Below are 23527 nucleotides of genomic sequence, written 5' to 3' on the forward strand. Positions count from 1 at the left end.
GCAGATTTTACGTTAATCAGCGTACAGATTTGTACCAATTTTTCATGGGCCTTGTCCAGATTTTTGATGATTCCAGGTTGAGAGGTATGAGTGCAACAAAACTGGGGATTTTTTACCCACACTTTGAAAAAAAACAGAACTTAAGAACATGCCTGAGGTCTATAAGATTAGGGTGAACACAACATATCCTAAACAATATTAAAATCAAAGCATAAAATAGGTCATACAGGCACACCATTTATTACAAAAAAAAAAAAAAAACATAAAACAGATCCAGCAAAGCTAGAGTCTTCACTGTGGAGTAACATAAACTCCATCCAATGAAGAGCCATAGGCTATATATACATATAACCTCCTCCCCCCTTAAGTACATACCAGTGTTTCAGCTGTATGGCTTCCTAATGTGCATGACTTTTACTTTTACTTTTATATTTTTAAATCTTTACTTGTGCATTCAGGCCTGTAAAGGAAAACCCTATTAGCTGCAGGCATACTACCTTCCATCCCTTTTTTTGAACTTCCTCATACTGATGCAATTTTTGCTATGTCTATGTAAAATGTTAATCCTTTTATAATTAATTGGATTCATAATTGATTCATTGGAAGGAAATCAAAGGTCAAAATCTTGGTAGATTTCTCAAACTTATTTGAAACATATAAGGGAGTATCTAAAGGATCTGTTCTTGGACCTATACTGTGTAACTATGTTTTCTTCCATTAATAAGCATTTTTGGGCTGCAGATAAGCAGATGATATTCATAAGATCATAGGATCATAGGACATTACTAGCCTATTGGCCCTGAGGCCCTTACAAGCCTAGCCAGGAATTTAGCCCATATTCCAACAAGTTAGCACCATATGCCACTGTCCAGCAGGGACACAGGTGGAATCCCAGGGGTATATTTTCTGTTCCCCATCCAGTTATCCAGGTTGAACTTAAAAAGGATTAATGAGGTACTCCACTTGACATGAAGAGGGAGTCTAATCCACAAAAGGTGGAGTCACTGTAACACAAATCTGTCCCGCCAACAAGACCTATTGATGTCACAGACCAGATTGAGGTTGTGCATGCAGTCTACACAGTATAGTGTAGCTTGACTTCCAGATATGCAGCAGTCCCATCAGAGCAGCATCTGAGATTGCTTTGTATGCCAGACAGAGGTCACCTCTGATGGGTCTGTAGGAGACTGAGTAGAAGGACAGGGCCTTTAGCCTATCTGTGTAGGGTAGATGTTTTAAGCCCTGGATTCTCCTGGTGAGGAACCTCTGTGGACTCTCCAGCTGCTGCATGTACACTTAATAATGGGTCTCATAAGGGAAGAATACAGGGATGTCATGACCATCTTGTCTAGGGATGACATACCATTACTAATGAGGTGGGCCATGTAGAAAGCTTTCCATACAATGGAGGCAATATGGTAGTCAAAAGTCAGTTTGCTATCAAACTACGTGCCCAAGTCCCTCACGACTAATTGCATGCTTAGGACCTTATTATCAATGTGATAATTTGTGGGGACATTACTCTCCCCAAAGGGGATGATGATGCATGCTTTGGCATTCAGTTTGAGGCCATGTTTCTTGCACCAGTCATTTGTTTGGGTGAGACTATCTTGGAGGATGTCCACATCACTAGGGGAATTGATGACAGCACCCAGCTTGCAGTCATCTGCAAGCTTGGTTAGCCATAATCCACTGTTTTGGCCTGCACCTCAGAAAAGTATATCCCAAACAGCAGAGGCCCCAAGACTGATTCCTGGTGTACACTGCTTATTATAGGACTACTACTTGAGGCAGCTTCCCCTATTTTGACTAGGTGGGTTCTGTCAGTTAGCCAGTATGCTACCCATCTGGTACCATATGGACTGATGCCTAGTTGAGAGAGTTTATCTATTATACCTGAGTGGGTATTAGTATCAAAGACTTTGGTCAGGTCAAGGTAGGTGGTGTGCACAATCTTCTCCTTGTCTATGGCCTTGGTGACTGTCTCAAAGAAGTTAACCAAATTTAACATTCATGGCCTCCCCTTGACAAAACCAAACTGTGTAGGATCGAGTGTCTGGAGGTTGACAATGTCTTTGTTAATGAAGTCCATGATAATCCACTCCATGGATTGCATAGTAACATAATGGCACATTCATCGATTCTCACGTTCATAGGTTGTCACTAGGCTAATGACCACTAGGTCCCTTACAAGCCTAGCAACACACTCCAAAGAATTTGAGTCCCAAGTGTCATATGGAGGTGGCATATCAGTAGGCAGGTAGCTAAGGATTAGTAGAGGGTGTTAAGATAATACTTTTCTTATTGACAGCCTCTGTCCGTAACACACATGGGTCCAGACTGGGGTTAAATTTATGATTTCTCATCCAATTGTCAAGGTTTTGTTTGAATATGGTCAGGGATGTACTCTGTTTTACATGGATGGAGAGCCTATTCCATAGTATAGCAATCCTTTGGGACACAGATCTGTCACTCCAGCACATTTTATTCATGTCACAAACAAAGTTCACATCCCTGGATCTAGTGTTTTTGATGCTGTTTGTTTTGCTCATGTGCAACAGCTATATTAAGACTGGGTCTGAGGAAACCTTGTAAGCCAAGAAATGATCACCTCTCAGCAGCCTGTAGGAAACTGAATACAGAAACAGAGCCTTCAGATGATCAATGTAGGATAGGATATTCATGCCCTGAATTGTCCTGGTGAAAACCCTTTGTGGACATTCCAGCTGTTGCAAGTGTCCTGTTAGATGTATGCCAAAGGTGGCATTGTATTCAATGACAGGTCTAATGAGGGCCAAGGTGAGTGGTACTATAACTTGCTTGGACCTTGATGCCATACCCTTACCTATGAGCTGGGTGACATAGAAAGATTTTCTTATTATCTTAGCTATATGCTGGTCAAAGGCCAGATCACTGTCTACATATGTTCCTAGAGCCCTTACTAATGGGTCAACTCTGAGGGGTGTTTTATCGATGGAGGAATTGAAATGCATTGACAGTTTCTCAAGACATTATAATACATTTTGTGGCATTGAGTTTTAAACTATGGCTTTGCCACCTGACATTTGTTTGTGTTAAACCCACTTGTAAGATGTTTGTGTCATGGGAGGAATCTATAATAGCTCCCAATTTACAGTCATGTGTGAAATGGGTGCCTGAGGTCACTGTTCTACCATCCTCCATTGCCTTGATGACCTACTCAAGGAAGTCTGCCCACGTAGGTAGGCAGGCCTTCTCTTAACAAAGACAAATTGGGATGGGTCCAGTGTCTGTTGCTTGCCAATTTCCTTGTTTCTTTGTTTATCATTTCCATGATAATTCATTCCATGGTTTGCATATTAGGCTTGTTAGACTAATGGGACTGTAGTTTCCTTGGTCGGTTGATCGTCCACCCTTGAGGAGGGGAATGACTGTTGTGGTCTCCCATTCACTTGGAATCTAGCCTGTTTCAAGGCTTTAGTTGAAAAGTGCCTCAAATGGTCCTGATAGGTCATATTTTAGCCTGATCAGGAGGCAACCAGAAATGTTGTCAGGACCCATGGAGGTGGTATTCTTCACTTTAGCTTGTGCTGTCAGCACCTGGCCCCTGCTGATAACTGGGGAAAGTATGTTGGAGGGAGTTTCACTAGGTAGAGTTGGGGGAAGTGAGGGTGAAGTTTGAGCTGAATTTATTACCCTGTAGATTTGCTGTGTCACTCTTATTGTTGCAGATGGTACTGTTCATCATAAGTTTAGTACACTGTTATGTGTTACCTCTAGGGTTCTGGACATAGCTAAAGAAATCCTACTGATTGCCCGTATCATTCAAATTTATCTTGCCCTCATAATTGGCCTTGCTGGACTTAATTAGACCTTTTAGTTTCTTATTTAGTTGTGTTCGAGAACACTTGTCTTTAAGGGATTTGCTCTTCCTGATATTGGTCATAAGTTTTCTTCTTCTATTATATACCCTGTTTAGGTGAGGATTTTACCAGTGGGGCTTGTTTTTAATGTGTGCTTTACATTTATTTATGAGAGGTATGGCAGCTTCTATGCAGCCATTTACATGTTTTTATAGTAACTCTTTGAATAATTTTGCATAGGTAGCTGTGGTCTCAGGGTTGGGGGCAGCCTTGAATTTTGACAAACTGTCACATACTAGGATGTAGTTTGCCTTAGAATAGTTCCTAACTGTTACTGGTTTAGCTGGGTTTTCTGGGTTGACATTAAAGGAGACAACTTTGTGATCCAATCTCACTAGTGAGGTTGTGACATGGGGGTGGAGGGTTGTGGATGAGGTGCAAAATTCTCTCATGTTGGTGAGAACCAGATCCACTATGTTTGATCCTCTACTTGGAGTGTGCGCTATTTGTTCCAGGGTGTTTATGTTAATGAAGTCTAGGAAGCATTGTGCCTGTGAGTTTCTCAGTCTAAAGAGGAGTAGTTAAAGTAACCCATGAACAGGGTGTTTGGTTGGATGGTGAGTGCCTCTGGTAGATTTAGGTAAGAATAGTGAGACTCTAGAGGCATAGATGGTGACCTGTAGCTAGCCATAATAGGGTAGTGACTTGCACATGGATGAGCTCCATGGTTTCATCTTGTTTAACTAACCTGTAGATATGTTTGTTGCTCACCTAGAGTGAGAAACCTCTACCTTTTGCTCCAGTCTGTACTGTTGTTGGTCTAAATGTGTGGAAGGTATTGTAACCTTGCACTGCTGAAGTACTTTCTACAGCTTTAACTCAAAGCTTGATAACAACACAGATGTCTACATTCTCCAGAGTGAGAAGGGCTTGAAGGGTATACAGTTTTTTGTTTGGGTTCCTAGCATTGAGCAGTAACAACTTAAGGTCACCTGTGGACTTTATCTCTATATTGGTAGTTTTGTCTTTTAGCTTTGCCTAAAAATGTTCTAATGAGGTGGATAAAGTTTTAGCCAGTGTCTGAAAACCTAGGGTGGATAGGTGCAGCTAATCCTTGGCAAAGCAACCTGGTCTTTTGACCATGTCCTCCTGTGCTGACAGATATTGGATTCCCCTGAAGTGACTCCAAATACTAAGCCAACTATTAAAATCAATCATTTTATGTTCATATTGTGTTATCATCCTTGGTGCAGGTAGAATGCTGCTCAATGCAAGGACCATACCTATATGTGCCACACATGCACAGCAACCCACTATGTCTCTTTTCATATAGTTCATTGAGGTACGTCTCAGGTCATATACATCCACATGGACTATGATGCAATCATATTTTTACCTGGGGTGCAGTAGCTTTAATGCATGTGTAATATTATGCATCCTAGTTTCAAATAGACAACTAACCCTTATCTTCTCCTTGTCTAACCTGAAGGGTAGGGCATATGTGTGGTGCACAGTGGAATACCAATGACAAGAGTATTAGAAAGAGTGTATCCTTGCATTATGGGCTTTGCTATTGGGGGACCATCGGATGTAGGCTTATGTAGATGCTTGGTCTTGACTTTGGTGTGTGTTTAACTGATTGTTGAGGAGCAGTGTTGCCATTAGATGGCTTTGGAGGTTTTTGGGATTTGGAAATGTTTCTTTTAAGTACCTCAGTATAAGACAATCTATGTGTGTGGTAAGCAGGGCATATGGAGGATATAGTGTGGATATTCCTGATAACCTCTGTAGTCTCCGAGATTTTTGCCTCCAAAGGAGTTGTGTATTTACTTATCTCACATACCATATTATTTTCTTTAATGATTAACTGTTTGTCAGAGAACATGAGACAATTCCCACATTACCATTGGATACCCAAATATACTAAATTGGCCACATAAACATTTGGAAATTGCATATCTGTGTTGTCTACACCTGGAATAGGGTGGACTGCTTAGAACTAAGGAATAATTTTTAAGAGAGCTCTCCTAGGGTAGTTTTGAGGTTAAGTGTAAGATGTTATATAGTGTTAGCATATGGTACTGTTATTTGATGTGCAAGTTAGCTGTTTTAAGCTCAGTTCCACACAATGCCACACTGTTTAACAGGTTTTGGACCTAATCTTAACTTTGCAGGGAGATTTAACTGTCTAGGAATTTGCAATTATACAGGGAACTGCTAATCACTGCTGCTTAGTGGGTAGCTGTGCGCAAATTTCTTAATTTATAGTAGAGAAAAAAGCTTAAAAGCTGACTCCTGTACCCTCTACCCAATAAACAACCACACTTTGACCTTCCTGATGTGCTTCCTAACTCAAAGACACCAGGTACACACTTTTTGCCACAAAATGGATGTCCTGGAATTTCTTTATGTACAAGCACAATAACAGCAGCTCTCAAGTGCAGATTAAACAGCAAGCAACTATCAAACAACTAAGTCCCTTGGCTAATTCACCCTTCTACAAAGTGATTTGGAGGAAAGCAGAACTAGAAAAGCCAACAAACAGAAAAATGACTATTTTTGTCACAAAATAACATAAATGCTTTAAAAATACTCAACACAATAATGATCATTGTTTAAAGCAAGTACAAGTGTAATAAATCAAGAAAATATTCTCTTAGCTTGGCTGGCTCAAGATGCAGTTAAAACGGTTGAAAAGTGTTGCAAGGTTCTCTGTAAATAAACAAAGACCTTTACAAACTTGCCTGATTTATAGTAGAGAAAAAAGCTTGAAAGCTGACTCCTGGGCCCGACAGCCAATACAGAAGCACACTTTGAGCTTCCTGGTGTGCTTCGTAAAGAGATCAAGTAAATGCATTCTGACACAAAAAGGATGATCCTGAAATATCTTAATGTAAAAGTAGAGCAAAAGTGGCTCTCAAATACAGATTATACAACAAACAACTACCAGACAACTAAGTCCCTAACTAATTCACCCTTCTGCAAAGTAATTAGGAGTCAAACAAAACTAAAAAAGCCAATAAATAGAAAAATAACTATTTTTATCACAAAATAAATGTTTTAAAATGTTGAAAAACACTAATCACTGTATAAATCAAGTACAGGTGTGGTAAATCAACAAAATATTTATTTCTTACCTTGGATGGCTCTGGATGCAGTTGAAACACTTAAAAAGTGTTTTCTATAAATTAACCTCTGCAAATAAATCTTACTTTTAAAGCTAGCACTACATATGATATACCACAGTCAATAACAGCCTAACACAGTTTTAAATACAAGTAAGCATAAATTTCATTTTGGGCTTTAATCAAGCAAAATGTTTCTACACAATGACCATGCTGTACATTCTCAGAATGCCATACAAATATAAAAACAATCATTATCTCAATGAGTATAATCATGGATTAAAGGTTATAGTTATATATCATCATATGCATAGCAAATATGCAATACATTTAGCAATGGAATTTTCATTTTTTGTGTCTTCAGTGTCTGGGGAATAGTTTCAAGGTAATTAGAAAACAGATGTATTCTCCAAGGTGTGATCAAATTCACTGTACTTAAAATAAACAGTTGACATTTTGACAGTAAAAAGAAGAAACCCAGACTTTGGAAACAGTACTCTTAAATGCATATATGCAATAGGAAATGCATTCTGTAGTACTTGTTTGTCTTTCTATCTATCAATATATGCTGTACTTAACTCAAAAATTATTACTACATCATATGCAAATTTGGAAAAAACTTCTAAAAGTGGATAAATGTTCTTACATATATTTAAAGTATACAAAGATTATCACATAGCTTAATTTCATTATTTATGTACATTCAAAGTATCTAATACATGAAAATAAAATTGGGTTCAATGTTTGGAAATACCAATTTAAAAATATGTACTTACTTACAACTGAGACATTTATAAATCCAGAAACATTCTGATTAATTTTGTTTGCATATGTGCAGACATAGCTGTCTCCATCATTAGGATTATCACTGGTTATTAACAAAGTTGTGCAGTTTTGTCCTCCACTTGCTTGCGGTGGTGGAGCTACAAATAATGAAAACATTTGCATGACAATCATATACATCATGGTGAATTTCATAACCAAGTTCTAAATACATTGTTATGTATGTATGACCACAGATCAAGCCTGACTATAAAATTACAAAAAAATGTAATTTGGACAAATACCAAAGTAGGAAAACAATGCTCACTTTCTACCATACCTCCCTTACCTTACCTGATACCTTGAGGGATCTTCTTCCTACCCACATCCAAAAATACACTCTCCAAGCACCTAAATCACACTCTTACCAAGGCTGTCGTAACCTGTCCAATTTTAACCCTGAAATAGTTAACTCCTTACTTTCACTCATCATCCAATCAGTCCTCTGGCAGCTCCCTCTCAATGAAGCCATGCTAAAGTTCAATCAGATATTTATTAACATTCTCAACTCCCTTGCTCCACCTAGGAGAATCAGAATTCATGCTAACTATGCTGCCTGGTTATCTAAAGAAACCCAATCCCTAATGCATAAAGGAGATAGTGCATGGAAAGCTGGGTTAAAACCAAAACACCATCTCTGTTCCAAAACTACAGACAACTCAGGAGTCTCTCCAAAAAAACTAATCAGTAGCAATAAGAAAACTTTCTACACCTCACCCCAATTCACCAGAAAATATAATCCACACAATTTTTGGACTACTGTAAACAAAATTCTTCATCCTGGAAACCCTTCCACACCCTCCCTTTCCCAAATAATACTCCACTAGAAACTTTCACCCTTCTTAACAACTACTTCATAGATACTGTGCAAAAATTAACACGTACCAATTGCAACCCTGACCCCCCTCTCACCTCTTCTAACCCAGACAGCACAAACCTTTTCTCCCTCAAACCAGTCTCCTCTGCCTATATCAGATCACTACTTCTCAAACTTAAACCTTTCTTCCCCTCTATGGACACCCTTCCTCAAACTTGCCACTGAATCCATAGCCCACCCTATCAGTCTACTAATCAACAGATCCATTTAAGAGGCCACAGTCCCAGACATTTGGAAACCCTTTTACATTGTCCATTTGCACAAAGGTGCAAATTCTACAAACCCATCTAATTATAGGCCCATAGCTAAACTTTCCCTATTTATCAAAAATATTTGAAAAATACATCCACAGTCAGCTCATGAAATTTCTTCTTCAGGAAAACCTGCTGATTCCCACACAGCTTGGCTTCAGGCCATACCATAGCACTGCCACTGCACTGCTATCTTTTTACCCACACTGTAACCAAGGCCAGAGACAACAACAAATGGGTATCCTAGCTTTTCCTCAACCTCTCCAAGGCCTTTGACATTGCTTCACACCTTTTACTTCTAAACTATCTAATCTCAACCTGTCTGGACCCTCTCTTGACTGGTTCACAAGTTATGTCTCCAATAGGCAGCAATAAGTCAGATGGCTCACCTCCTGTTCCTCCTTCTTACCCATCAAAACTGGTGTCCTCCAAGGCTCCATTCTCAGACCTCTAATTTTTATTATCTTCACCAATTACCTCCTTACTCCCTGCAAACAATCCTCCCTTATTCAATATGCAGACAATTTGACACTTCTTACAATTTCAAACACTATCTCTGACGTCCACACACACATACCCAAAATTCTTTCCTTTCCATTGAAAAATGTCTCTCAGACAATCAGCTCATTTTAAATCCCCAAAAATCCTAAACTATTCCTGCCTCAACCTCTAGCTCACCATAAATCTACCTTTGTTATTACATCCCTTGACATGACCACCATTAAGGCAGAGCCCCACACTAAACTTTTAGGTACCATTATTGATGATGATCTGAAATTTAAACCTGCACATCCAACAAAGTATTAAAAAAAAAAAACTTGGACTATTATATAGAAATAGGAAATTCCTTACCTCTGACACTAAACTCTCCTTGGGTCAAGCACTCCTCTCCTTCCCTGCCTTCTTTATGCAGCTCCAGTCTTTACTAATATCCAATCTACACTTTTATCCAAGTTAGATCAAACATATTACAAAATAGCTCGATTTGCTACCAAATTACCATATAACTCGCACCACTACCTTGCTGTCAGTACACTCCAATGGCTAGAATTTCCCCAGTAACTTCAATTGACTCAATTTCGAATCCTGCACTCCAGTGTTTACAAACCCACTTCTGCCCATCCCTCTCCTCTCTCATCACTTATTAAACTCCCAATTGTTCTCATTGTACATCCAATCAACAACTCCTTGCCCTCAATAAACCTAGCAAAAATACAGGAAAACTAATCTATAAACACACTGTAGCCTAGGCCTGATATAAACTACCCTCATGCATAAGAACCCCCCTCCCCTCTACACTTCAAAAAAAAAAAAAAGCTAAAACAATTTCTATTGACTCTGTGACCTGTCACTGTCATGACCCTACCTAATCTCTTCCACATATTTTTTTTTTGTCAACAGTACCCTGCACAGTACCTCTCAACCTCTTAGAGCAAAACATTTTGACAAAGCCTAAAATGATGGGGGGGACAAATAGGGACAGATTTTAAATATTGCTCTTACAAACTTAAAAAGTTGATAGAATAATAGATTTTGCATTAGCATGAATTTTCTGAATGATGTGGAGTCTTAAACTCAAATGTTTGTCATTATTTAATGACTTCAATCCTCAGCTATTTGCCAGAAAGGTACACATTTTAGGAGGAACACACCAAAAATATGAGGCAAAAAAATCTGGACATTCTGCAATAATCTGTACAGTTGAGAGGTAAACTACTCTCTGACTCATATACTTTGTTTACTGGTATTGCTCCGTCTATTTTCTCTACTCCACACATCTGACTACTACAACCCATGCAAATATGTATGTTTTTCTATAGATATCTTTAGCAGTGTATTTGTTTCCATATGCCATGTATGTTTTCTTACTGTATCTACTTATAATTCTGAGTATGCAGTCTTATACAGTTTTTATGATTTCTGCTTTATTCATTGTTATTTCCGAGTTTTATTTGCTCTTATAATTATGTCTATGTAATGGAGCTTTTCTCCTTGGGTCTTCACTGAAAATGTTGTATTTTGGCTCAGTTGAACCAACCCAGTTATGAAATGTCAAATAAAATAAAATAAAAAACATTTGTGAAGCAAACAACATTACAAAAAAGCTAAATAATCCTGGGGACTCAGAAAGATCTCCACCACTGGCTGAAAGAGATGCGGCCATAAGGGGTTGTTTAAAGCGATTTGAAAACTGAGATTCAGAGATATTTTAACTGCAAAGAGGAAAGGCCTCATTATGTGCTAATCTGCATGACACTGAATTGCCCTTAACTAACACAAGTGCAAATCAGCACTTACCTGTGATAGTTAACACAAGAGGCTTATACATTACATTGACACATGCAACCCCTGATTGACTCTTGCACAACCCCATGCACACATCTACATTCCTCATATCTGTCCCCGGGGTGACAGAACATCTCTACTGCCTCTTTTTATTTTTTTCTCCTGCTCACATAAATTATGGATGATTCCAGTCAATCTGTAATGCCAGAAATTAAAATGTCATACTTATTCTTGTTCAGAAACTGCATTGTGATGCTAGAACTGCTTATCTGTTTAACCTTTTAAGTGACTTTGAGTTATTACATTTAAAAAATTCTTCCTTGTATCGTCTAGTCTTACTCCTAGCTTTGTGTGAATGCCTCCCACAAATGAATGCATCCCCATCCATTTCAATTATCTGTCTCTGGCTTTACAGGATGCTCCTGCTGTTGCCTGCTGTTGGTACCCTGTCCCTTGTAACTTATGGCAGTTTTAATCATTGAATAAAACAAGACATTAAAGTTTCCTTCTTCTTATTATATAAAAAAATAGCTTTTATACTAACTGGCTTGTTAGCAGAGTGGGTTAGGGTAGCTGCTATCAGTGTTAAAGGTGCAGAGTTTGAAACTTTTCTCCACCTTTTGCTTTCAATATAATTTTATTTTTTTATTTTTATGACTTTTAACAATACCCCTGGTATCTTATGGTTCTGTAGAGGATTACCATTTTATGTGTTAGATTTAGGAAACAAGGTTTGAATCCTTTTAAGTGCCTTTACGGCATGCTATATAGGGTATCCCTGGTGCCTAGTGTTTCAGTCACCCCATGACTTTCAAGCTGCAAAATTGTGCCTTTAGGATATGATAAAAAAGTTAACCTTTGTGTCAATCACTCCTCTCTGCAAGGTTACAGGATTTGCTCATTAGTCTAGTGAAGCATGAAGGTCTGACAGCCCTCCTTCCACACACACATTTACGCATTCATGCTGATACACTCACACACAGACATATATGCACAAACAGAACCCCCCACATAATCACTCTCACAGACACACTCATCCATTCATTCAAGACACCTACACTAACTATCCCCTAAGTAACCACTTACTGTGACCTCCCTGGCAGACACACACACACACACACACACACACACACACACACACACACACACACACACACACACACACACACACACACACACACACACACACACACATACACACACACACACACACACACACACACACACACACACACACATACACACACACACACACACATACACATACACACACACACACACACACACACACACACACACACACACACACACACACACACACACACACACACACACACACACACACACACACACACACACACACACACACACACACACACACACACATGGCACTTAGATCTGTTGTGATGGGTGTGCACTACTTTTTGTCAATCTTCATTAATACAGGTAGGCGATGTACCTTATTCAGCTGTGTAAATACCTTATCACAGCAGTTTTGAAGGAGAACACATGGTTAACTGGCATTGAACTCTCCCAGAATGCCTCACTAACATTTGTAGTTGGCTGTAGAGACAACCCAACATGGTGCTGCACCTCCTCATGTTACAGCACTGCGGTAAGTCTGACTTCCACAAGATGTACACAAGGGATATATCTCACAGTAACCTTTCTGAATTCAGCCCAATATATGTTATTCATTGTAAGTAGCAACACTAAGTAATGCTGAGGGTGCTAAGTTGTTGATTTAGACGTTGGCAAATCTTTACTGAATTAATCAGTCTACAGATCTTGTTGAAGCTAATTGAGAAATGTAATGACTTATACATGCTTTAAAACATAAGATTAGTTATGCAGTATCTGTCTTCTGACTGTTGAAATTTGATGCCCACCAAAGAGAAATGGAAAAGCAAGTCACATTTTTCAAGAATGTCAAGTCTTCCATTATGTGTGCATATATATGCATGTGTAAGGCTCCCATTCACGTGGTGTGGTGTGTGTGTGTGTGTGTGTGTGTGTGTGTGTGTGTGTGTGTGTGTGTGTGTGTGTGTGTGTGTATGCCTTTATGTGCTATGTGTTGTTTCTATATCATCTTTAAAGCTCACCATTGGTAGGCCATCAAAACTGCAAAAAAATCATAAATCCTCAATATTATGTCAAATGATAAAAACTAAAATGTTATATACTTTGTACACAAAACTTAGACACTGACATTGCCTGAAATAACCTAAATTGCCAACCAAAAACAAAATCCTAAACCAAAATATACACTTACTTTATGAAAAAGTACAATAAAATAAAACAGTAAACTGAAAATAGAGGAACACCAGGACAATGAATATCAATATAAATGTTTCAGGGATGCTGGTTAACTTATCCACACATTCCACATTTTCTATTACTATAGAAGATAGACATCTAATCAATTAGTGAGAATTTCTAGTGAAGTATTGCAAATATGCACATGGGGATTCAGAAATACCACATCCACAACCATGGCCTAGCCAGCACTCTTTACATTGCATGTGTGAGAAGCAAGAATACTAATTATACGTGCACGTGGCCAGTCCAGTGTGGATGATTAACATTTCCTTGCCACAGACACAGCACAGCCCATGGCTTTATTATCTTAGATTGCCTTGTGGACAGAGTTAATTCTGAGCATTAAATATAGGACAATATGATATTCTCAGGGGAGTCAACCATTCAATTAAGTCCACATGGCAGAATAACCACATTTTCTTTGCAAGTGGAGACACTGCATAAGGCAGAGTAAAAGCTGCCAAAAAAAAATTCATATCAGGGAAATGAAGCACATGTGCAGAATGTTATGTCAAGAAAAGAAAAAAAAATGACCTCAAAGAATTTGATATCATGACTTTCCTATGGAAATTCTTCACATGAGGGCATTAACAAGGGGAGTCATCAAAGCTGGTAGAGTAAATGCAAACGTAATACATATCAGAGAAATGTAACATGCATGCAGGTTGCAAACCAATCCTTGTGAAACAATATACAACCCCCTGGGATTTGAAACCCCCACCAGTGCCCTGACACTGTAAAAACGTTGCATGAATATACTGAGCAATTGAAAAAGCGAAAAACTGAGGGTGAAGGCCTTAATTGCACTTTTAATAGACTTTTATGTGCAGTGATGCCTATCTCACTTGTGTGAGGCATTAGTGTTGCCATAGGATGTGAAATGCACAAGTTCTCTGTGGTTATATATGACCACCGATTTTGCCTTCTGCCAAGTGCTGTGCAATTTATGACCATAGAAAAGTGAGTTTATAACTTTATAAACCCTTTGTGGGCATGTGTAGCATCTATCGTTTGCCATTTTATATGTTGGAAATGGGAGTACAACATATAGATTAAAAGGGAAGAGAGTACAACATAAGGTGGTCAAATAAGGAACAGCAGGATCAAGATGGGTTAGAAGCATATTGCTTCACGTTGTAGCAACAATGCTAGACAGATCTATAAATAAATTTGGTAAAAAGTGTCAAATTCCATAACATAATTTACAACCTGATGATAGAGATGTTTTATTTCAGGTAAATGAAACACGATAGTCCGAAGAAATACATGCATTTGAATGTATTTGAACCCTTGCATAGCATGGTATCAGAAGCACTCACAGGAAAGCTAACTGAAAAGCAAATTTCAGGAGAATAGAACTCTTACTAGAAAGAAAAGAGCAACACTCCAGAATGGATCTGAGCATCTGCCTTTGTCTATAAACCAGTGGATTAGCATAATACGTCACAGAAACAGTCAATCAAACATCTGCAGAAAAACACATTCTGACGGAATGTTAGAACAGCATTACCAATTACAAATGAACAGTGTAAATCAACATACAACCATCAGGGGATTAAAACCTCCAACAATTTTACTGGCAATGTACACTGAGACATGGAAGGAGTTAAACAAGAAGCATTAGATGTATCTTATTTCATATAAATATGGTGAGATATGTTGATGATTAGTGCACGGGTCGATTGTCAACATGTGTCACCAAAGTAATATGAAGCAAGATAAACTTAATGAGCAAGGTGATGTATGTTGACGATTGGCTCATATCCATGAGAAATGGTAATTTATTAGAGCATGATATGGATTGTTTTGCAGACTAATACAAAGTGCACCTCAAAGGATTGGAAACTGTGTTTTTCTAAATGATACTCTCTAAAGCACTGCATTATCAAGTGAAACCGTATAGTGAAACAGAAAACATATATTTCAAGGGAATGTTAGAACATGTTAGAACAGTGTTGACAAGTGAAAACTACACATTTTAAAACAACATAGGACAATCGGGATTAAAACCCTTCCCAGTTTATTGGAAATGTACATATCACTGCATGAATGTACTTTGTTTGAGAAGCTGTTACATACATGTATTATGTTTACTTTATTTCATATAGACATAGAACGTTATTAGCACATGGATTTTTTTTCATTTTGCCATGAGATGTGACATAACATATCAGCTCACTGTGATCTGTTGTTCAACACAAGACTAAAGAAAGATAATTTTTTTTCTTTTTTATTCCCTTTTTGGGAATGTATGTTGTATGCTACTGTATTTTAGGCAAGATTAAAGGTTTGAAAGGTTATAGGAGAGAGATGAAAAATAGTAGCAAACAGAGGGTACAATACAAGTTGATGATATAAAGATTGAGCAGAATGGAGGTGGGTGAAGAAGAAAGATAAATATTAATGGATTTGAACCCATGTGTTTTTTATTTATATATATATATATATATATATATATATATATATATATATATATATATATATATATATATATATATATATATATATATACACATATATATAGCGATTATACATAGCAGTGCTGCTTTCACAAGGGGAACTAGTGAAGCAGTCAGATAAAAATAGGCCAAAAAACAAACATATCAGGGAAATGTAGCACATTTACAGAGTGGATATTGATCTGTGTAAAACACTATACATCCCTCATGGGAGTTAAACACCATTGTCAGTACATCGTTACAGCAGGAACTATTAAATGAGTGCACATATACATTAAAACAATTAGGATAAAGACATTTGCTTAACTGTAATGTACATTTGCCTGTTGAGCACATTGTTGCTGCACAGTTTGGCTTCATCAAGGGGAGGTCATGTCTGTTAAATCTGGTTGGCTTTTTTGAGACAGTCTCCAAAGCCATGGATGAGGGGAAGACAGTGCACACCGCCTACCTTGACCTAGCTAAAGCCTTCGACACATTTCCCCCGTCAGGCATAATAGATAAACTCTCTCAACTAGGCATCAATCTGTATGTTACCTGATGGGTAGCTAACTGGCTCAGGGATAGAATCCACCTGATCAAAATAGGGGAAGCCACCTCAAGCAGTAGACCCATATTGAGGGTCATACCTCAGGTTTCAGTCTTGGGGCCTCTGTTATTTAAAATATATTTTTCTGGGTTGCAAGCCAAATCCATGGGCTATGGCTGACTAAATTTGCAGATGACTGCAAGCTGGGTGCTGTCATCAATTCCCCTAGTGATGTGGACATCCTCCAAAAAGCTCTCACCCAAACAAATGACTGGTGCCAGAAACATGACCTCAAGCTGAATACAAAAAAAATGCATCATCATCATCCCCTTTGGGGAAAGTTATGTCCCCACAAGTGATCACATTAATAACAACGTCCTAAGCACACAGTCAGTTGTGATGGATTTGGGTACCCATATTGCTAGCAACCTGACTTTTGACCACCATATTGCTTCCATTGTACGGAAAGCTTTTTACATGGCCCACTTCATAAGTAATGGTATCTCCTCCAGGGACAAGGAAGTCATAGCATCCCTGTATTCCTCCCTTATAAGGTCCATTATTGAGTACAATGCCCCATTCAGCAAGTACCTCAGAAAGCACATGCAGCAGCTGGAGAGACCACAGAGGTTCCTCACCAGGAGGATCCAGGGCCTCAAAAATCTTCCATACGCAGATAGACTAAAAGCCCTATCCCTCTGCTCTGTTTCATACAGACTCCTCAAAGGTAACCTCTGTCTGGCATACAAGGCTATCTCAGACCCCGCCTGTTGGGACTGCTGCATATCCACAAGTCATGGTCCACTCGAGTAACTTGCACACGCAGTCTCAACCTGGTCTGTGACATCAATAGGACTTGTTGGCGGGACAGATTTGTGTCCCAGAAGTTCCCTTATCTGTGGAATAAACTCCCTTTCCACATCAAGTAGAGTACCTCTTTATCCCTTTTTAAGTGCAACCTGGATAACTGGATGGGAAATAGACAATATAGCCCTGGGATTCCACCTGTGTCCCTGCTGGACAGGTGATTGCATGCTGATTTGTCTATACATGGACAAAACTCTTGGCTAGGCTTATAAAGGCCTCAGGGGCAATAGCCTAATAACTTCCTATGATCCTATATGGATCTGTGCTTAATTAACTTTTTAGCACTGATGGCAAGGCCATACCACATTGCAAGGATTTTCCTCCATTTTTGACATAGGATATGAAGTGTCATTTCTATATATGACCATTAACTGTCCTGGAATGTATGATCACAGAAAGATGAGTTGTTTTATAAGCCCTTTGTGGGTATGTGTGTATGTTGCATTTTTTTTTGACCAGGTTGAAGGTTGGAAATAGGATCTCAGGACCAAGGTGAAAAGAGGAAGCACATAGATGGTAGTACCTGAGGTAATACGGAATGAGCTGTAGGGAGGTGGGATAGGAAGGTACCTCATAACCTCTTAGCACAACAGTGCTAGAATAATTCTTTCTTAAATTTTGTTAGAAAGTGCCAAAGATCCTGATAAAATTTGTACAATGATGACAGGAATGTTTTATTTCAGAGAAAATGGAATAAATGACTGTAAGACTATTGAAATGTGCCTAAATGCATTTGAATCCAGGACTTTGTTACTTATAACCTCTGAAACATAGCATTAGCCCATTAAGCAAAAGAAGCACTCAGAGGAAAAGTGTGAGAAAAAAACACACTTTGCTAGAATGGAATATAGTTTCATGTTGAATACAGAATATTATAAAAATATACCACCCTCAGCGGATTAGGTCCCTGCACTGAGAATAGACTCCTCACATCATTAATATTTTGAGCTATAGAAGCCATTGCATGGAAAGTGCTAACTTTATTGTATTTCATTATTGCTTGGTGATAAGCACCTACACTCAGCTCATTTGTATGATCAATGGCAACATCGTTTGTGCATGTCAAGGATTTTTCTTCATTTTTGCTATGGGACGGAAACTATAATTTCCCTGAAGTTATAGTTGGCCACTGATATTGTTTTATGCCAAATGTCATGCAACGTTAACCACAGGAAGATGATTTTTAATTATAAACACTTTATAGCCACGTATGCAATGTTTTCATTTATTTTTCACCTCATTATATGTTGGAAATGAGAGTATATGATCAAGATAAAAAAGGAAAACAAGCAGAGGGTACTGCACAAGGTGAGCAAATATAGATGAGCAGAATGGAGGTGAGATGGAAGCAGACCTCTCAATTTCTTAGCTCAATAAGGTTGATCTAAAACAAATGCATTGGTAATTATTTACTGACTGTAATTATCAAGGATTTGTCAAACAACTACACTTTGTAGTCAGATCAGTTGTAGCCAGACATAGGTACATAGCTTCATAGGTAGGTACTAGGCTATTGGCCCTAGGGCCTATATAAGCCTAGCCAAACAGTACCCTGGCTTTTGCCACCCAAGAAAATTATTTTCCTGTGCCCCTGTCAAGCAGAGTCACAGAAGTGATCCCCGGAGTGAATTTCCTATCTCCCATCCAATCATCAAGATTTTTCTTGAAGAGTGCTAATGAGGAGCTTTGTTTGATATAGATAGGTAGTTTGTTCCAGAGTATGGGGAATCTCTGAGACAGGAATCTATCCCTCCAGCATGTTCTGTTTATTGTGGTGACAAGGTTTAGGTCCCTAGGGCATGTAGCTCAAAGGAATTGGATTTCTTTACGTGAAGCATGTCCAACATCTCTGGGTTTGACATAGCTTTGTATGTTAGGCAGAGATCGCCTCTGAGTAGGCGATATGCGACAGAGTAAAGATGGAGTTTTTTGAGACTGTCTGTGTAGGGCATCTGTAGGAGGATGGTAATCCTCTTTGTGAGGTATTTCTGTGGCCTTTCCAGTTGTTGTAGATGTCTTGTGAGGTACATACCAAAAGGGGCGTTGTACGCTATAATACATTGCTGAAATATCTGGGAAGTAGGGAGTGTATGTCAAGTACTTTTTGCAGGGCAGTTGCTCTTTAATTTTTTCACATTAAGAAGAGAAAGTTGGAGTAGGAAGTGAGGGCAGTAAAAGGTGTGTAAGGGGTGAGGGTAGGTAACATGGAAGGACATGACTGACAGGGTGTGGGATAAACAAAAATGATGGCAACACTAGGTTTTGGGATAGGACTGGTTGTTTTGATATGCAGTCCTTGCCAGCTTAAACCCAGTCAGAGAATATGCATCATCCTGGGAGCTGTCACCACTTGGTCATGCCTCAGAAGCTGGAGGTGTTGTTGGACAGGTATGTGACCAATGAGTTGCTGGAACATGTTCTCTGTATTGCTGATGCAGGCATCCAACCTGCGTCTATTATCACCTCCCCACACAATCTCTCCCAGCTCCAGATAGATGACAAACATGTCACTCCAACTTGCACTGCTACAGGTGGGTACCACTGTGCCGTCCTCCAGTGCAGGGTTATCTGATGCAGTTGATGAAGATAAGGCAGGAGGTATGGAGGCAATTGTGGAAGGCTAGATGTGATTTGCAGTTTCCCTCTGGTGGAATTATGACACTTTTACAGCAACAAAGAAGTCTGAGGAAGAGACATATAAAAATAATAAAACTGCATTTCTTAACTATGAATATGCTTATACAGTAAATGTAAGTAACCTTTTAAAAGCAGGACTTAAACAGCATGTTATCAATCTGTTTGTATGATTATTACATTTGGGTGGAGGTTTAAGCCAAACACTATCATCATCACTTGCAGTCTGACATAAGAGAATATTAAGTGAAAGAGCATTGATCAGAATAGCATACCTGTACTTGTGGCCCTTGATGCTTTTTTCAGTTTTGAATAATGCAACTGTATGTATATATAAGGAAATTGTTGATCACATGATTAAAATATCAAGTATACGAGATACACAAGGGACAGCTATGTGTTCTCTGTATTGTATATTATCCAGCCAAGAAATAATTATATATGGACCTTATGCTGGTGCACTGACATAACCAGAATGACATGTATTAAGCCTGCCATAACACCACTCATTTTTTAAGGGGGGATTGAGGCTACAACATTGATCCACATACATAACATGACAAGACACCTCCCCATCTGTACTGGGGTGACATGCAGAAATACAGCTCTAGCATTGCACAGCCATATTAATTCCCATATGGTATTCCAGTACTGAGAGATGTCATACTGCTTATAAAAGTTAAACACAACTATTTTAAAGGTTACGACTGTTACTAGGCAAAAAGAGACATCTTTCAAAACTGCATCTGTAAATTATCCAGGTGCGCTCTTAGACACTCTAGTCTGCTTCTATGCATCTGTCTCTTCCTTTCAATCTCAGCAGGAGTTCAAGATAAAAATAAAGGCAGAATGAAAACATTGTCTGGTGGCATGCATCTGCGGGGTATTTGGTTAGTGACATAATTCTGCACTTACAATGTGGAGGTGGTGTTTGTGCCTTAAGTTCAGCCTTCCATTGGTCAAGGAATCAGGCTTGCATCAACTCAACTTTCTGTAATTGTGACAGCCCTTTTCCTCTCTGCATGGAATACTAATAGCATGGTTGACAGTTTTCGCCAAACTATTACAGGCATCAGCCTTGTACTCTGACCGAGTACTGCACTCCCATAGGAGTCCACAGGGTAATTCTTATGGAGGATATCCACCTCTGTGCTCTAAACAAAACACTGCTATCAACTTCTCCATAGGTTCATAGGATGATGCTACGCAATTGGCTCGGATGCCCTTATAAGCCTAGCCAAGAGTTTCACCCATGTTCCCACAAAGTTATCACCTGCTTCCCCTGTCCAGCAGGGACACAGGTGGGATCCCAGGAGTGTATTTTCTTTTTCCAATCCAGACACCCAAGTTCCTCTTAAAGAGGGCAAGAGAGGTACTCTGCTTGACATGGAGAGGGAGGTTATTCCACAGATTGGGGAGTCTTTGGGACACAAAGCTATCCTGCCAACAAGTTCTATTCATATCACAGACCAAATTGAGGCCTTGTATGTGGGTTGTGTGGAGTTTGACTTATGGATATGCAGCAACTCCATCAAGGCTGGGTCTGAGATGGCCTTGTATGCCAGACACAGGTCACCTCTAAGCAGTCTGTATGAGACTGAGTTGAGGGACAGGGCTTTTAGCCTATCAGTATAGGACAGGTGTTTGAGACTCTGGATTTTCCTGGTCAGGAACCACTGTGGCGTCTCCAGCTGCTGCATATGCTTGGCAAGGTACATGCCAAAGGGGGCATTGTACTCAATAATGGGTCTTTTAAGGGAGGAGTACAGAGATGTTATGACTTCCCTGTTCCTGGATGAAGTACCCTTATTTATGAGGTGGGCCATGTAGAAAGCCTTCTGCTGAATGGATGCAACGTGGCGATCAAAAGTCAGGTTGCTATCAACCTGGGTGCCCAAGTCCCTTATGACTGTTTGCATGCTTAGTACATTGTTATTAATGTGATAACTAGTGGGGATGCCATTTTCTGCATAGGGGTTAATGATTCATTTCATGGCATTCAGTTGGAGGCCATACTTCTGACACCAGTCATTAGTTTGGGTAAGGCCATCTTGGAGGATGTTTACATCATTAGGGGAATTTAAAATGGCACCCAGCTTGCAGGCATCTGCAAACTTGGTCAGCTACAGACCACTGGTTTTGGCTGCACCTCAGAAAAGTATATCCCAACCAGGAGAGGCCCCAAGACTGATTCTTGGGGTACACTGCTCATTACAGGTCTACTACTAGGGGTGGCTTCCCCTATTTTGACTGAGTGGGTTCTATCAGTGAGCTAGTTAGCTATCCATCTGGTAACATACGGGTTGATGCCTAGTTGGGAGAGTTTATCTATTATGCCTGAGTGGAGAATAGTGTTGAAAGCTTTGACTAGGTCAAGGTAGGTGGTGTGCACTGTCTTCCCCTTGTCCATGGCTTTGGTGACTGTTTTGAAGAAGTCAACGAATTTAACAGGTATGATCCCCCTTTGACAAAACTAAACTGCGTGGGGTCAAGTATTTGGAGGCTACCAATGTCATTGTTTATAAGGTCCATGATAATGCATTCCATGGCCTTGCAGATCAGGTTAGGTAGGCTGATGGGCCTATAATTGCCTGGGTCAGTGGATGATCCACCTTTGTGTAGAGGGATGACAGTGGCTGTCTTCCATTTGGCTGGGCGTGAAGCAGGTGCTCAGACTTTGGTTGAATATGGTGCCTAATGGAGCTGAGAGCTAATGCCTGAGTTCATGTAGGATACAGCCAGGGATTTTAATCGGGTCACATGAAGACTGTATTTTTTTTGGCTTTGAGAGAGCATTGAAGACCTGCTCCCTGGTGAAGAATGGAGGGGGCAGGTGCTGGGGATGGCCTGGTTTACTGATAGGGGTATAGGGGGAGACATTTTAACTGAATCTGTCTGCCAGCAGGTTTGCTATATCTATGGCTTTTGTGTATGTGGTGTTATTGACCACCGGTTCAGAGCAGATTTGGGTGTTATCTTTGAGATTGTGGACATATGTGAAGAAGGCCTTGTGATTGTCCATAGTGGACATGGCCAATTTCGACTCGAAATTAGCCTTATAGTATTTCACCAGTGATCTTATTTGCTTGTTCAGACAAAGGAGAGATTGCTTCTAACTTGACACCTGCTCTTTCTTGCTCCTGGACAGCAATTTTTTCCTTTTATTACAGAGTTTGTTTATTGCTGCTGTCCACCACACAGGTTTACTCTTCCTTGAGGAAGATGATTTGGTCAATTCAGGTATTGCTGAGTCCATACAGCTATGTAGGTGCTCATATAATTTTTTGGCGTAGGCTTGGACATTAGTGCTAGTTCCAACTGAAGGCACAGTGGCTATGAAGTTGCTTATACCTGCTCCAAGGAGATTGCAGTCAGCTTTGGAAAAAATTTGTTTGACCCTGACAAGGGGAGATGGTGACTTCAGAAGTGACCACTTTATGGTTGGATCTTACCAAGGAGGATGCCACTGTAGGTGTGCTACAGTGGCTACTCATGTTGGTTAGTACCAGGTCCAGG

The 23527-nt window shown here is 39.5% G+C and overlaps 1 protein-coding gene across 1 annotated transcript in view; it reads right to left on the minus strand.

Annotated features, from left to right (window-relative positions):
• LOC122794934 (adhesion G-protein coupled receptor F3-like) overlaps positions 1-23527 on the minus strand; it is a 190830-nt gene that overhangs the window by 64284 nt on the left and 103019 nt on the right. The window contains exon 4 of the mRNA XM_044063529.1: positions 7744-7890. Within this exon, the coding sequence (XP_043919464.1) occupies positions 7744-7890 (147 nt within the window). The remainder of the gene's footprint in view (positions 1-7743; positions 7891-23527) is intronic.

Source organism: Protopterus annectens, chromosome 2.part1, assembly GCF_019279795.1.
Source record: "Protopterus annectens isolate FY-2018-M chromosome 2.part1, PAN1.0, whole genome shotgun sequence".
NCBI classification, from domain to species: Eukaryota; Metazoa; Chordata; order Ceratodontiformes; family Protopteridae; genus Protopterus; species Protopterus annectens.